General features: G+C 44.3%; 1 protein-coding gene across 13 annotated transcripts in view; it reads left to right on the top strand.

Moving 5' to 3' along the window:
- The window catches only part of ccdc102a (coiled-coil domain containing 102A), an 83,576-nt gene that overhangs the window by 50,229 nt on the left and 18,990 nt on the right, over nucleotides 1–14,357 (top strand). For all 13 annotated transcript variants that reach the window (XM_085907244.1, XM_085907248.1, XM_085907242.1 and 10 more), the window contains 2 exons: nucleotides 2,247–2,363; nucleotides 4,935–5,144. In XM_085907244.1, coding sequence (XP_085763370.1) covers nucleotides 2,247–2,363; nucleotides 4,935–5,144 — 327 coding nt within the window. The remainder of the gene's footprint in view (nucleotides 1–2,246; nucleotides 2,364–4,934; nucleotides 5,145–14,357) is intronic.

The raw sequence follows: 14,357 nt of genomic DNA on the forward strand, positions 1-14,357 counted from the left end.
CTCGAAGGGAGCTCTCTTTCACCTCCGTGGATAGAAGTCGGGGGCCGGTGCTCGGCTGGGTGGCTGTCCGGGGACGGTGGATGGGGCTCGGACATGGCTTTTACGCACGCCCGGTCATACTCTACGGCACTTTCTTTCACCTCCATGGATGTAAGTCTGGGACCGGCGCTTGGCCTGGTGGCTGTCCGGGGACGGTGGATGGGGCTCGGACATGGCTTTTACGCACGCCCGGTCCTATTCTATGGAGCTCTCTTCCACCTTCGTGACTGAAAGTTCAGTAATTGTTGCCTCGTTGAACTGTTGTTTTGTTAGATAAAGAGCCATTTACCAAACCCACGTCTTTCCTTGTACTTTGTTAACGCTACAATATAGTTATATACTAGATCTGTGGAATAACAACGAGGCTGACGTCAGGGCCCACGTGCGGCTTTGTAGACAAAGGACGAGGAATTTGATCGATGGATTTAATGATTTGGAGTGACACGAATGGTTTGATAATATTGTTGTAATGTGATAGTTATTAGAAATATACTTTATATATCGTTTTATGGATCTGTGGAAAATTAGAAATGCAAATCACAACGAGTCCAATGGAGCGCGTACGCGGCATTGTTTACATAAAGGACGATCGATTGATTTAATGAATTGGAGTGACACAGATGGTTTTGATAACGTGTTATTTATGTAATGTTACTAGAATAACTCTGAATGTTACGTCAGGCCCGTTCTCAGCTCTTTGTTTGTGTTTGTCACGTTAGCATACCTATCGTTTAGGCTGTTGTTGCTCGTTCATGTCTGTTCTTGGTGTTGGATTTTGATGAATAAATTTGCCCCAAAAGTGCGACTTATACTCAGGTGCGACTTATATATGTTTTTTTTCACTTTATTGTGCATTTTATGGCTGGTGCGAATTATACTCCGGAGCGACTTATAGTCCGAAAATTACGGTAGAAAAACCAACCTCAAGCGTAATGCATTATAAATTTAATGTAACTCAAAATTGCTTTGAGCAATAGTATCAGATGTTATATACCCAACCACAAACATCAAGGAATGGAATGAAAGTATTTTTGAAGGAAAGTAACTTGCCCAGGTTGACTGACGAGCAGAAGAAAAGTCTTATACTACAACTTGATACACTAAATTAACTATATATTAAATAACTACAACACAAATAACAAGTTTATCGAGCAATCTGTGTCACTCCAAATCATTAAATCCATTGAAATCTTCGTCCTGTGTGTCAATCTCTGTCCTCTGTGTTATAAACAACTCCTGACTCCGGAAGTCAGTGAATGGATTCAGACTCATTGACAGTTGGGGCTCCAATTATTCCACAGGCCAAGTGCGACCTCGTGTGGTTTACAGTGGAAATAACATTTGGTGATAACTATACTAATAAATAAGTAATGTATTAATGATCAAGTAATAATGTGCTAATAATTTCACTTATAAGTCGCTCCTGATTATAAGTCGCACTCCTGGCCAAACTATAAAAAAAACATGTGATTTATAGTCCGAAAAATACGGTGGTTGATATATAGTTACATAGGCCTGTGGTATAATTAGAAGCGCAACTAACGATGAGTCTGACGTCAGTGGCGCATTTACTTCTGGAGTCAGCGAAGTTTTTATAAGTAGATGAAGATTTCGATTGATTTAATGATTTGGAGTGACACAGATAGAAATGTGACACAGATAGAAATGATATTTATTCATCCCACAGCGGGGATATTTACTTGTCACAGCAGCGTACAAGAGTGAAAGAATACAAGTGCCAAATTTAAAAAAGTATAATTAACTGACAAAGACAAGTGCCACTGATGCTAGCGGTAGAGACGAAACACAATTTTATCAGGCGCCACACGTTGTAGAGTCTGACAGGAGTGGGAATGAAGGACTTGGGGAATCTTTCCTTCCTACACCGTGGGTGTAATAGTCTGCTGCTAAAGGAGCAGCTCAGGGACCCCACAATGTCATGGAGGAGGTGAGAGGTGTTGTCCATGATGGTTCGCTAAACTTATTTATGTCCCTGTCTCTGTCTGTTTCCATCTCTCTCTCTAGCTCTCTGTCTCTCTTACTCTCTCACCCTCTCTCATCATTCAGTATTATTACATCTTTAAATGGTAATTTTGTAACTCTGTACTAAAACTGTTTGAAATTTCATCTTGGTTTAACTGTTTACCGTTTTAATGTTAATTCCATAATTATAATTCTCATCATTTGTCTCTTCCATTTTATACCAGCTGAATCTGTTGAGGGAAAAGCATCAAGATGAACTTGGTCGAATATCTGAAGACCTGGAGGATGAACTCGGAGCTCGTACCACTATGTACAAGAAACTAGCTGAATTAAGAACTGAGGTAACCATTCTAGCTATCTTTTATCCCCAGTTGATAAACACTGTTGGATGCACATGGTTTAGACATAGAAGGTCAATTGGGGAATATGGTAATCTTTCTTAGGTACTTCTCAAAGAATATACCAAGTCAATCAATGGTTGGCCAATATGTTAACCAACTGCCACGTTGGCCGGCAACTGCCACATTAAAACAGTTAGGGTGTATTCAGATCTGACTGTTTTGTCCACTTTATACAGACCAGGGTTTGATGTAATGCTGGTCCGGACCTTTTGTGCAGGTGTGAATACACGCAAACAAATTAAAGAAACGGACTGAGACCCACTTTTTCGAGTGGTCTCGGTTTGCTTCCAAACAACCTCTGGTCCGGTATGCTTCAAGTCTGAATACAAACAGCGTAGATCCGAACCAAGAACACAAATATGCAGAGCAGGAACGCAGCGCTTAGGACTCAGCCAGTGGATGTTCTGAAGGACTAGGGCAGATATGGCTCTTTTTAAAAAATACATCAGTACACAAAAAAAAATAATCGTTGGTCTTAATTAAAATACATGCATTTAATTGTGTTTAACCTATTACCGTAATTTTCTGACTATAATTCGCTCCGGAGTATAAGTCGCACCAGCCATAAAATGCACAATAAAGTGAAAAAACACTTGGTTCGAAAACTACAATACAATGATTTGAAAATCCTTTTCAAAGTATACTCAATTGAATACACTACAAAGACAACGTATTTAATGCTCAAACTCATAAACTTTATTCTATTTTTCAAATAATAATTAACTTAGAATTTCATAGCTGCAACACGCTCAGTAGAAATTGGGAAAGAGCAAAGTCCGGAAAGTCCGAGTGTGTGTGTGTGTGTGTGTGTGTGTGTGTGTGTGTGTGTGTGTGTGTGTGTGTGTGTGTGTGTGTGTGTATGTATGTATATATATATATATATATATATATATATATATATATGTATATATATATATGTATATATATATATATATATATATATATATATATATATATATATATATATATATATATATATATATTGCTCAAAAAAATTAAAGGAACAGTTTTTTATCAGGGTATGGCATGAATTCAATTACACTTTTCTGATAAGGTTTTGGTCAGGCACGTGGCAGAGGGGGTTGTTAATCACTTTCAGCTGCATTAGTGTTGATGGAATTAACAACAGGTACACTAGAGGGGCAATAACGAGATGGTCCCCAAAACAGGACTGGTTTTGCAGGTGGAGGCCATTTCAAGCTCCTCCCTCTTGATCTTTTTTAACTGTTTTTTTCACAAGTGTTGGCTTTAGCAAGAGTCATTATCACGACTGGAAGCATGAGGCAATTTCTTAACCCTCCTGAAGTTGCGCAGATTGTCCAACTCCTCCAGGATGACACATCCATGCGTGCTGTTGCAAGAAGATTTGATGTGTCTCCCAGTACAATCTCCAGAGCTTGGAGGAGATTCCAGGAGACAGGCAGTTACTCTAGGAAAGCTGCACAGGGCCGTAGACGGTCCTCATCCCATCAGCAGGACTGATATCCGCTCCTTTGTGCAAGGAGGAACAGGTTGAGCACTGCCCGAGCCCTTCACCAGGCTAGTGGTGTAGTTTTTGCCCAAACAGTCTGAAACAGACTTCACGAGGGTGGCCTCAGGCACGACGTCCTGTAGTGTGCCCTATGCTCACTACTCAGCACCGTGGAGCTCGATTGGCATTTGCTATAGAACACCAGAATTGGCAAGTCCGCCACTGGCGCCTTGTGCTTTTCACAGATGAGAGCAGGTTTACCCTGAGCACCTGTGATAGACGTGAAAGGGTCTGGAGAAGCCAAGGAAAGCGCTATGCTGCCTGCAACATCATTCAGCATGACCGGTTCGGTGGTGGGTCGGTGATAGTCTGGGGAGGCATTTCCATGGAGGGACGAACAGACCTCTACAGGCTAGAGAACGGCAGTCTGACTGCCATTAAGTATGGGGATGAAATCCTTGCATCCATGGTCAGACCCTACGCTGGTGCAGTAGGTCCTGGGTTCCTCCTGATCCACTACATTCCCGGCGCATTGCCGAACGCGCAACTGCACCGCGCTGGTCGCATTATTGTGACAAAGCGGCCTCTGAAATTTAGAAAATATTTTTAAAGTCCTGATGTACTTTCCAAAATTTAAGTGGACCTCAGTGCGCAGGGAGTTTAATTTTGTCCGATCGCGCCCGCAGCGCGCCGGGCGCTAACTGTCGCATTGCTTACTGCTTGCTGTCTTTGTGTTTTAGGATGGCTATACTGCTCCCACTTGCTTCATTTAGAAGCATGATTAGAGTTGATGCAATCCTCAGAGTAACGAGAATGTAATAACGAATGGAGTCAGTTGGCATGGGGGTCCTCTCGGCTCATCTCGCGAGGTTCGACAACCGTATTTCGTCCCACATCCGAAGCAAAAAAATCTTGAATTTTTTGTTCGAATACGGAATTGTTTGAAAACCGGGATGTTTGAAAACAGAGGCTCCACTGTATATACATATATATGTTATATTTATAAAATTTCAAATAAGTAAAATATATGTGGCTGTCAGATGGAGAGGTTGCAGTTGGAGAATGCAGCAGAATGGGGTCGTAGAGAACGTTTGGAGACAGAGAAACTGGCACTGGAGAGGGACAACAAGAAGCTCAAGGCTCAAACTGAAGACTTGGAAGAACAAATTGCAAAGAAACGCCACCAGGCAGCAACAGCAATCAACACCGACATCAAGGGCATCCAGACTGAGTTGTTTGAGAAAAACAAGGTAAACAAAGGAAGTATACACATTTCTTAATAATGTAATATGATCAATGTTCCCTCTAATTTTTCAAATGTCTGTGCAAACACACAAGCTCACTGCACACTGTGGACCACTGTGTGCAACACCAGATTAAATAAATGAATGAATGAATGAATGAATAAACAAATACATGAATAAATAAATAAATAAATAAATAAAATTTTGTCAATGAGAACTTTACTCAGGGTTGGATTTTGTTTTATGTGACAGCTTGTTCCTTTTCTGTCAGTCTTTTGCCCTCTCCCGCAATAATGTACCGATTCCGTCCCATCTTGAGTCTTTGTACAATTCCAACAGCTTTCAAATGATTTTTCTGCTAAATGTGATACGTGAGGTAGCCAAACTTCCATCCAGTCCATATTTTTCCCTCCGTAAACTCGCCCGCCACTTTTGCTTCACTGCATGTTTTGCATAGTAGACCATTCTCACTCAAAAAAGAGAAAATCACACCCAGTTTCACCGTTTGTTCTTTTAGTTGCACACACTCTGACAACCATTCCATCTTAAAAGAACCACCGCATGCATCTCTTATTTACTTTGGCTTGGCAAGTGGTTGTGTCGCTGCTCGTTCGTTTCGCCATAAGGGGTTAGCTAACTTAGCATTTGCATCTCTTTACTCCGCCCTAGTGTTGTTAGCTAACAAACCTGTACAGCACGGGTTGGCAGGACACATTTTCAGGCACTGTCAATGCTATGATTGGCTATGTAGCGTAAGTGAACCATATCATATCATTGGCTGAACACCTGTCAATCACTATTTACACTATAAAAAGGCACAGAAAGAAAATCATTGGTCCACTTAATTAGATTAGATTACATCTAACATTAGATATCAACCAATCAGTGTATGCTGAATTTCATTTTGTGTGCAGCATGGAGTTTCTTGTGCGTAGAGTCTTCGCGAGCAGTGCACAGCTTAAAAGGAACACTGTGTATGATAATGATCAGTATTGGGACTAACGACTACTGCCTGATGACAGCTGGGATAGGTTCCAGCAGGCCCGCGACCCCCGTGGAGACAAAGCTGTACAGAAAATGGATGGATGGATGGACTTTAGAAGTAACGGTAGTGATGGGCAAAGCATTGCCATCTCATTCGGAATATTGTCTCAAGTGTCTGGGGCCTTGGAAAAACACTGACCTCTTGTGGACAGGTTTAACTATTGCAAATGAGTACACACCCATGATTTTGGAACCCAAAAACAATATTTGCCATCAAAAATTAGACACATTTCAAAAGTTGCCAAAATCACCAATAACGCCACACAATACTCCTCTCAACCCAAGAAATATTACTGCATATTTCTTTACTGTAGCAGGTAGCAAGGGGCGTGCCTCTGAGCAATGTGCGTCAATGCGGACGTGACTGAGTTTCAAGTGTAGGGGACGGCAGCCGGCCACGTGCACCAAGGAGTCGGGACACGTGACAATATCATGTTTGTTCTTTTATTTAATGTAAAGGTACACTACATGCACAAAACAGTGTGTGGGAATGGTTATTAGGGGAATGGGAAAGGTTTATGTCATATATAAGTATTGGGGGGAGGGGTTAAAAAGCTTTAATATTTTGTACTGAACCACAATGCAACAGGAAATTCATGCGCAACCGTGACTCACTTTGGTTTTGCTATGCATGATGTCCTCCGGGTAAAGTGTACAGTAGTAATTCTGAAGGTGGACACTTTGCATTGCTTGGCAAGGAAAAACACTCTTCTAATTGACTTGCCTCAATGAAATTTCAATATAATTGTGTTTAAACTGATAAATACATAAACTGTTTCTAATTCTCAGATTTTCGTGGGTTGTGGAACGCATCTCCCGCGATAAACGAGAGATCGCTCTACACATACATTTTCATTCATTTTAATTTCTTTATAGAATGTTATTACTTTTTCACAAACCCCTTATGATGATAAATATAAATGGACGCAGGTTACGGGGGCTCCCCTCTGGAGCCAGGCTTGGAGTTACGACTCAAAGCTGTGCCCCAAGCCTTCATCCATGGGGCACAGCCCGAAAAAGCAACGTGGGTCCCCCTTCCCATGGGCTCACTACCTGTAGGAGGGGGCAAAGGAGTCGGGTGCAGAGTGAGCTGGGCGGCGGCCAAAGGCAACCTTGGTGGTCCGACCCCCGGTTACAGAAGCTGGCTCTTGGGTCATGGAATGTCACCTCTCTGGCTGGAAAGGAGCCCGAGCTGATGTGCGAGGCGGAAAAGTTCTGACCAGAATATAGTCGGACTTGCCTCCACACACAGTTTGGGTTCTGGTACAAGCCCTCTTGAGAGGGGCTGGACTTTCTTCTACTCTGAAGTTGCCCACAGCGAGAGGCGCTGAGCAGGTGTTGGCATACTTATTGCATCCCGGCTGGGCACCTGCACATTGGGGTTCACCATGGTAAACGAGAGGGTAGCCTTCCTCTGCCTTTGGGTGGAGGAACTGATCGTGACTATTTTTTTGTGTCTAGGCACCAAACGGCAGCTCAGAGTACCCACTCTTTTTGAAGTCCTTGGAGGAAGTGTTGGAGAACGCTCCTTCTGGAGACTCAATTGTTCAGCTTGGTGACTTCAATGCTCACGTGGGCAATGACAGTGAGACCTGGAAGGAAGCAACAGCCCCCCCCTTGATCAGAACAGATCAGAGGTGTTGTATTACTGGACTTCTGTGCTCGGCATGGATTGTCCATAATGAACACCATGTTCAATGAACACCATGTTCAAACATAAGAGTATGCACCTGGCATCAGGGGACACAGTTCGATGATCAACTTTGTAGTCGAGTCATTGGATTTGTGGCCACATGTTTTTGACACTCGGGTGAAGAGATGGGCAGAGCTGTCAACTGATCACCACCTGGTGTTGGGTTGGCTCCGATGGTAGGGGAAGATGCCAGTCTGACCTAGCACACCCAAATGTACCGTGGTCAGCTGGGAAAATCTGGCAGAATCTTCTTGCCAGAAAGCGCTTCAACTGCGGCAGAGCTTTAACCACATCCCAGGAACGCGGGGGACATTGAGTCTGAGTGGACCATCTTCCGTGCCTCCATTGTTGAGGCAGCCGACCGGAGCTGTGGCCGTAAGGTGGTCGGTGCCTGTCGCGGCGGCAACCCCCAAACCCGCTGGTGGACACTGACGGTAAGAGATGCCGTCAAGTTGAAGAAGGCATCTTATCGGGCCGTTTTGCCCTGTGGGACTGGAGAAGCTGAGGCGGACTCTCCAATATCTGGGGTCAAAGTCACAGAGGTAGTTAAAAAGCTCCCCGGAGGCAAGGCCCCGGGGGTGAATGAGAGTTCTTTAAGGCTCTGAATGTTGTGGGGCTGTCCTGGCTGACACATCTCTACAACGTTGCATGGACATCAGGGTCTGCCTCTGGATTGGAAGACTGGTGGTCTTTTAAAGAAGGGGGACCGGAGGGTCTGTTCCAACAACAGAGGAATCACACTCCTTAGCCTCCCTGGTAAGGTCTATTCAGGGGTGCTGAAGAGGAGGGTTCGTCGGGAGGTCGAACCTCGGATTCAGGAGGAGCAGTGTGGCTTTCGTCCTGGCCGTGGAACAGTGGACAAGCTCTACACCCTGGACATTTCAAAAACCAGAAGCAATTCATTTACAAATGTGATTGCACTTAAGTTTACATATTTAAATGTATTAAGATACATACAGATATTAAGATGTGATAGACAGTTTTTGCATGATTTGAATGAAGCAAAGTAACATGCTTTTTCTTTTGAATATACTGTTATAATGATTTGATTCAGATGTAATTATTTTCTGTATAAAAATGAAAATGTTCAAAAAGTATTTTTTCAAACTTGAGTCTTAAAAAAGAGGGGGTCGTATTATATTCGGGGCCGTCTTATATTCGGGCCAATACGGTGTGTGTGTGTCTGTGTATATATATATGTATGTGTGTATATATATATGTGCGTATATATCAGTGTGTGTGTGTATATATATATATATATATGTATATATGTATATATATACCGTAATTTTCAGACTATAAGTCGCTCCGGAGTATAAATCACACCAGCCATAAAATGCACGATAAAGTGAAAAAAAACATATATAAGTCGCACCGGAGTAGAGGTCGCATTTTGGGGGAAATTTATTTGTTAAAATCCAACACCAAAAACAGATATGAACCAGCAACAACAGGCTAAACGATACGGTATGCTAACGTGACATATACACAAACGAGGAGCTGAGAACGGGCCTGACGTAACATTCAGAGTTATTCAAGTAAGTATTACATAAATAACACATTTATCAAACCGTCTGTGTCACTCCAATTCATTAAATCCATCAATCATGCTTTATGTAAAAAATTCCGCGTATGCGCAGCATATGCTGACGTCGGACCCATTTAAAATTGCATTTCTAATTATTCCACAGACCCATATAACGATATATAAAGTATATTTCAAATAACTATCATATAACAATATTATCAAACCATCTGTGTCACTCCAAATCATGAAATCCATCAATCAAATTCCTCGTTCTTTATGTCAACAACGCCGTGCGTGCGTTGCAGAGATCTAGTATATAACTATATTGTAGCGTTAACAAAGTACCAGGAAAGACGTGGGTTTATATAACAACAATATTATCAAACCATCTCTGTCACTCCAAATCATGAAATCCATCGATCAAATTCTTCGTTCTTTATGTCAACAACGCAGCGCGTGCGCTGCAGAGATCTAGTATATAACGATACTGTAGCGGTAACAAAGTACCAGGAAAGACGTGGGTTTTGTAAACGGCTCTTTATTTAACAAAAAAGAGAGTTCAACGAGCCAACAACTACTGAACTTCCAGCCACGGAGGTGGAAAAGAGCTCCATAAACAGGACCGGGCGTGCGTAAAAGCCATGTCCGAGCCCCATCCACCGTCCCCGGACAGCCACCCGGCCGAGCGCCGGCCCCTGACTTCCATCCACGGAGGTGGAAGAAAGCTCCATAGAATAGGAGCCTGCGTGCGTAAAAGTCATGTCCGAGCCCCATCCACCATCCCCGGACAGCCACCCGGCCGAGCGCCGGCCCCCGACTTCCATCCACGGAGGTGAAAGAGAGCTCCCGTCGAGAAGGACCTGGCGTGCGTAAAAGCTATAATAGTTTTTCAAACCTTCTGTGTCACTCCAAATCATTAAGTCCTTCAAACTCTTCGTCCTCCGTGTCACTTTTACAAAAAAAGCCGCTAATGAGGCTGGTAGTACGTGGGGCCCTTCGTCATCCCGTGATCGAATCCTTTGTCTTTTATGTAAACAACCGCCGCGCGGCATGGGTGACGTCACTTGTAGTTTAAATGACAGTAATCCCTTGCTACATCGCGGTTCGTTTATCGTGGTTTCACGACATTGTGTATTTTTGAATTTTGAAAATTTGCAAAAAAAAATCACATATAAGTCGCTCCTGAGTACAAGTCGCACCCCCACCCAAACTAAGAAAAAAAAACCAGACTTATAGTCCAAAGATTACTGTGTGTGTGTCTGTGTGTGTGTGTGTGTGTGTATAAACTATATATATATATATATATATATATATATATATATATATATATATATATATATATATATATATATATATATATATATATATATATATATATAATTATTATAATATTAGATATAATTTGATATATATCTACATATATATATATATATATATATATATATATCTCGTCAGCTAGGGCGAACCTGTCACGGGGCATCAAGGAAGCGAAAAAGGCATAAACCTTGAGACCCTGAACAAAACTTCCGCCCTGCAGCTGTTTCAGACCTCTCTTGGAGAAAGCCTCAATCAGGAATACCCTGACGACATTGAAGAACACTGTAGCCTGCTCAAGTCTTCCATCCTTGATACCTGCAGTGCCACTCTCGGGCACAAGTCCAGAAAGCATCAGGACTGGTTTGATGAGAATGACACAGAGATAGAACAGCTCATCTCCAAGAAAAGGGAAACCTTTCGTGTCTGGCAAAATGACATCACGTGCAAAGCAAAGAGACAGGCTCACTCCAGAGCCAAGGCTGACATCCAGAGCCGGGTGAGACAGATTAAAAACTCCTGGTGGACTGAAAGGGCACTGGAAATCCAGAGTTTGGCAGACTCTGGTGACACCAGAGGCTTTTTCAGCGCTACTAAGGCTGTCTACGGGCCAAGCCATCGCGGCCAAAACCCCCTATGCTCTAAAGACGGGCAGGAGCTGTTGAAGGGCAATGAGTCCATAAACAACCGGTGGAGAGAGCACTTTCAGGAACTCCACAACCGTGACAGCACAATTCAGTCAGATCTTCTCAGTCATATCCCTCAGAGTCCCATCAGGGAAGACATGGGTGAACCTCCCACATTAGCAGAGGTCCAAGACGCCATCAGGAGACTGAAGAACAACAAGGCCTCTGGGCCAGATGGGATCCCAGCCGAGGTCCTAAAGGAAGGTGGACCAGAGCTCCAGCGCCACCTCCATTCCCTCTTTTTGAAGGTCTGGGAAAACGAAGTACTCCCCTCGGAGCACAGGGACGCTCTGATAGTGCCCATATTCAAGAAAGGGGACAAAGCGGATTGTGGGAACTATAGGGGCATCTCGCTCCTTTCAACAGTTGGCAAAGTACTTGCTCGTGTTCGTGCCAATCACCTACTGCCATTGTCTGAGGAAGTTCTCCCAGAATCGCAGTGCGGTTTTCGCACTGCAGACATGATCTTTACAGCACGCCAACTCCAGGAGAAATGCCGTGAACATAAACAGCCTTTGTTCATGGCTTTTATAGACCTGACAAAGGCCTTTGACACAGTGGATCGCCAGGCCCTCTGGAGCATCCTTCTGAGGTATGGTTGCCCAGATAAATACGTCAGTATACTGCGATTATTACATGATGGAATGACAGCCACAGTGCTCAACAACAGCTCTTTGACTGAGCCTTTCACTGTAGAGACAGGGGTCAAACAGGGATGCATCATTGCACCCACCCTGTTCTCTATCTTCATTGCCACCATACTCCATCTCATTGACAAAGAACTACCACACGGAATCCCAATTTGGTACAGAACTGATGGCAGGCTCTTCAACCTTAACAGGTTCAAAGCCAAAACCAAGATCAGAACCACCACGGTCATGGAGCTCCAGTATGCAGATGATAATGCCATTGTAGCACACTCTGCAGAAGACCTCTGGGCATCCTGAACTCCTTTGCTAAGGCATACAGAGCCCTGGGTCTGACCGTGCACACCAAGAAGACCCAGGTGCTACATCAACCCCCACCCAACCAGCCATCTACTTTGCCCATCATAAATGTGGACAACACTGCACTTGAATATGTCCACCACTTCCCCTACCTCGGCAGCCTTCTCTCCTCCAAGGCGGACATTGACTCTGAGGTCAACCATCGCCTGAGCTATGCCAGTGGAGCGTATGCCAGACTCCGGAAAAGAGTCTTTGAAGACAGAGACCTCCGGGTTGACACCAAGCTCCTGGTTTACAAAGCTGTGGTTCTCCCCACCTTACTTTATGGGGCAGAATCATGGACAACCTACAGCAGGCACCTAAGAGCTCTTGAGCAACACCACCAGAGAACCTTGAGGAAAATACTCAGGATCAAATGGGAGGACAGACGCACAAACATCAGCATTCTGGAGGAAGCCAGGATACCGAGTTTCACCACCTTAATAATGCAGCACCAACTCCGATGGACAGGACATCTCATCCGCATGGCTGACACCCGCCTCCCCAAACAGATGTTATACTCCCAGCTGGAGAGAGGTCCGCGAGCCCCGGGTGGGCAAAAGAAACGTTTCAAGGACAACCTCAAGACCAATCTCAAGAAATTCCAAATAACATCTCAGGACTGGGAGCGCATCGCCTTGAACAGGAACCTCTGGAGGGCAGCGGTGCAAGAAGGTGCAGCACATCACGAAAAGGAACTCCGCCGTGTCGCAGAAACCAAACGACAACTCCGTAAGGAAAGACAAAAACAGGCTCCAGCACACCCACAACCCATCACCACTTTCTCCTGCCCATACTGCACAAAAATATGTGGATCCCGGTCGGGCTCTACGCCCACCTGCGGACCCACAAGTAGACAACCCTGAGAAGAAGACTGTCATACTCGTCTCGAGTGACCGCCGCCGATGATGATGATGATGATGATGATGATGGTGTGTGTGTGTATAAACCGTAATTATATATATATATATATATATATATATATATATATATATATATATATATATATATATATATATATATAATTATTATAATATTAGATATAATTTTATATATATATATAATTATTATAATATTAGATATAATTTTATATATATATAGAGAGAGAGAGAGAGAGAGAGAGAGAGAGAGACCTAGGGTCACGGGGCATCAAGGAAGGAAAAAGATTACCGCCCACTTCAAAGACAGCAGGGATGCTCGGAGCCTGTGGCAAGGCATTCAGACCATCACGGACTACCAGCCCGTGCCGCAGAGCTGTGAGGGCGACGTCTCTCTACTCAACGGTCTGAACCGCTTCTTTGCTCGCTTCGACGCTCAAAACAGCACTTGCCCACTGAAGGCCCCTCCCCCTCTGAACGAGCAGCCCCTGTGCCTCTCTGCCGTTAGCGTGAGGAGGACGCTTGCCGCTATCGACACATGTAAGAAGGCAGGCCCGGACAACATCCCGGGTCGTGCGCTGAAGGACTGCGCTGAGGAGCTGATGGATGTCTTCACGGACATCTTTAATCGTCCCGTTTCATCTTCCCGTCATGTTTCAAGGCTGCCACCATCATACCTGTGCCGAAAAATCCTGCTCCTTCCTGCTTCAATGAATACCGTCTTGTGGCACTGACACCCATCGTCATGAAGTGCTTTGAGCGGCTTGTCACGGCGCACGTCAGATCTGTTCTCCTCCCCACCATAGACCCCTTCCAGTTTGCGTACCAAGCCAATCGGTCCTCTAAGGATGCCGTCTGCTCTGCCCTCCACTCTGCCCTCACCCACCTGGAGAACAGAGACTCGTATGTGAGATTGCTGTTTGTGGACTTCAGTTCTGCATTCAACACCATTGTTACACAGCGTCTCATCTGCAAACTCGACAAGCTGGGCCTCAGTACCTACCTTTGCAACTGGCTACTGGACTTCCTCTGTCAGATCAGGTAGTTCGTGTTGGCGACAATGTCTCCGGAGGCATCACGCTGAGCACGG

The sequence above is a fragment of the Syngnathus leptorhynchus genome, chromosome 3 (assembly GCF_054491065.1).
Source record: "Syngnathus leptorhynchus isolate UIUO chromosome 3, UIUO_Slep, whole genome shotgun sequence".
Classification (NCBI taxonomy): Eukaryota; Metazoa; Chordata; class Actinopteri; order Syngnathiformes; family Syngnathidae; genus Syngnathus; species Syngnathus leptorhynchus.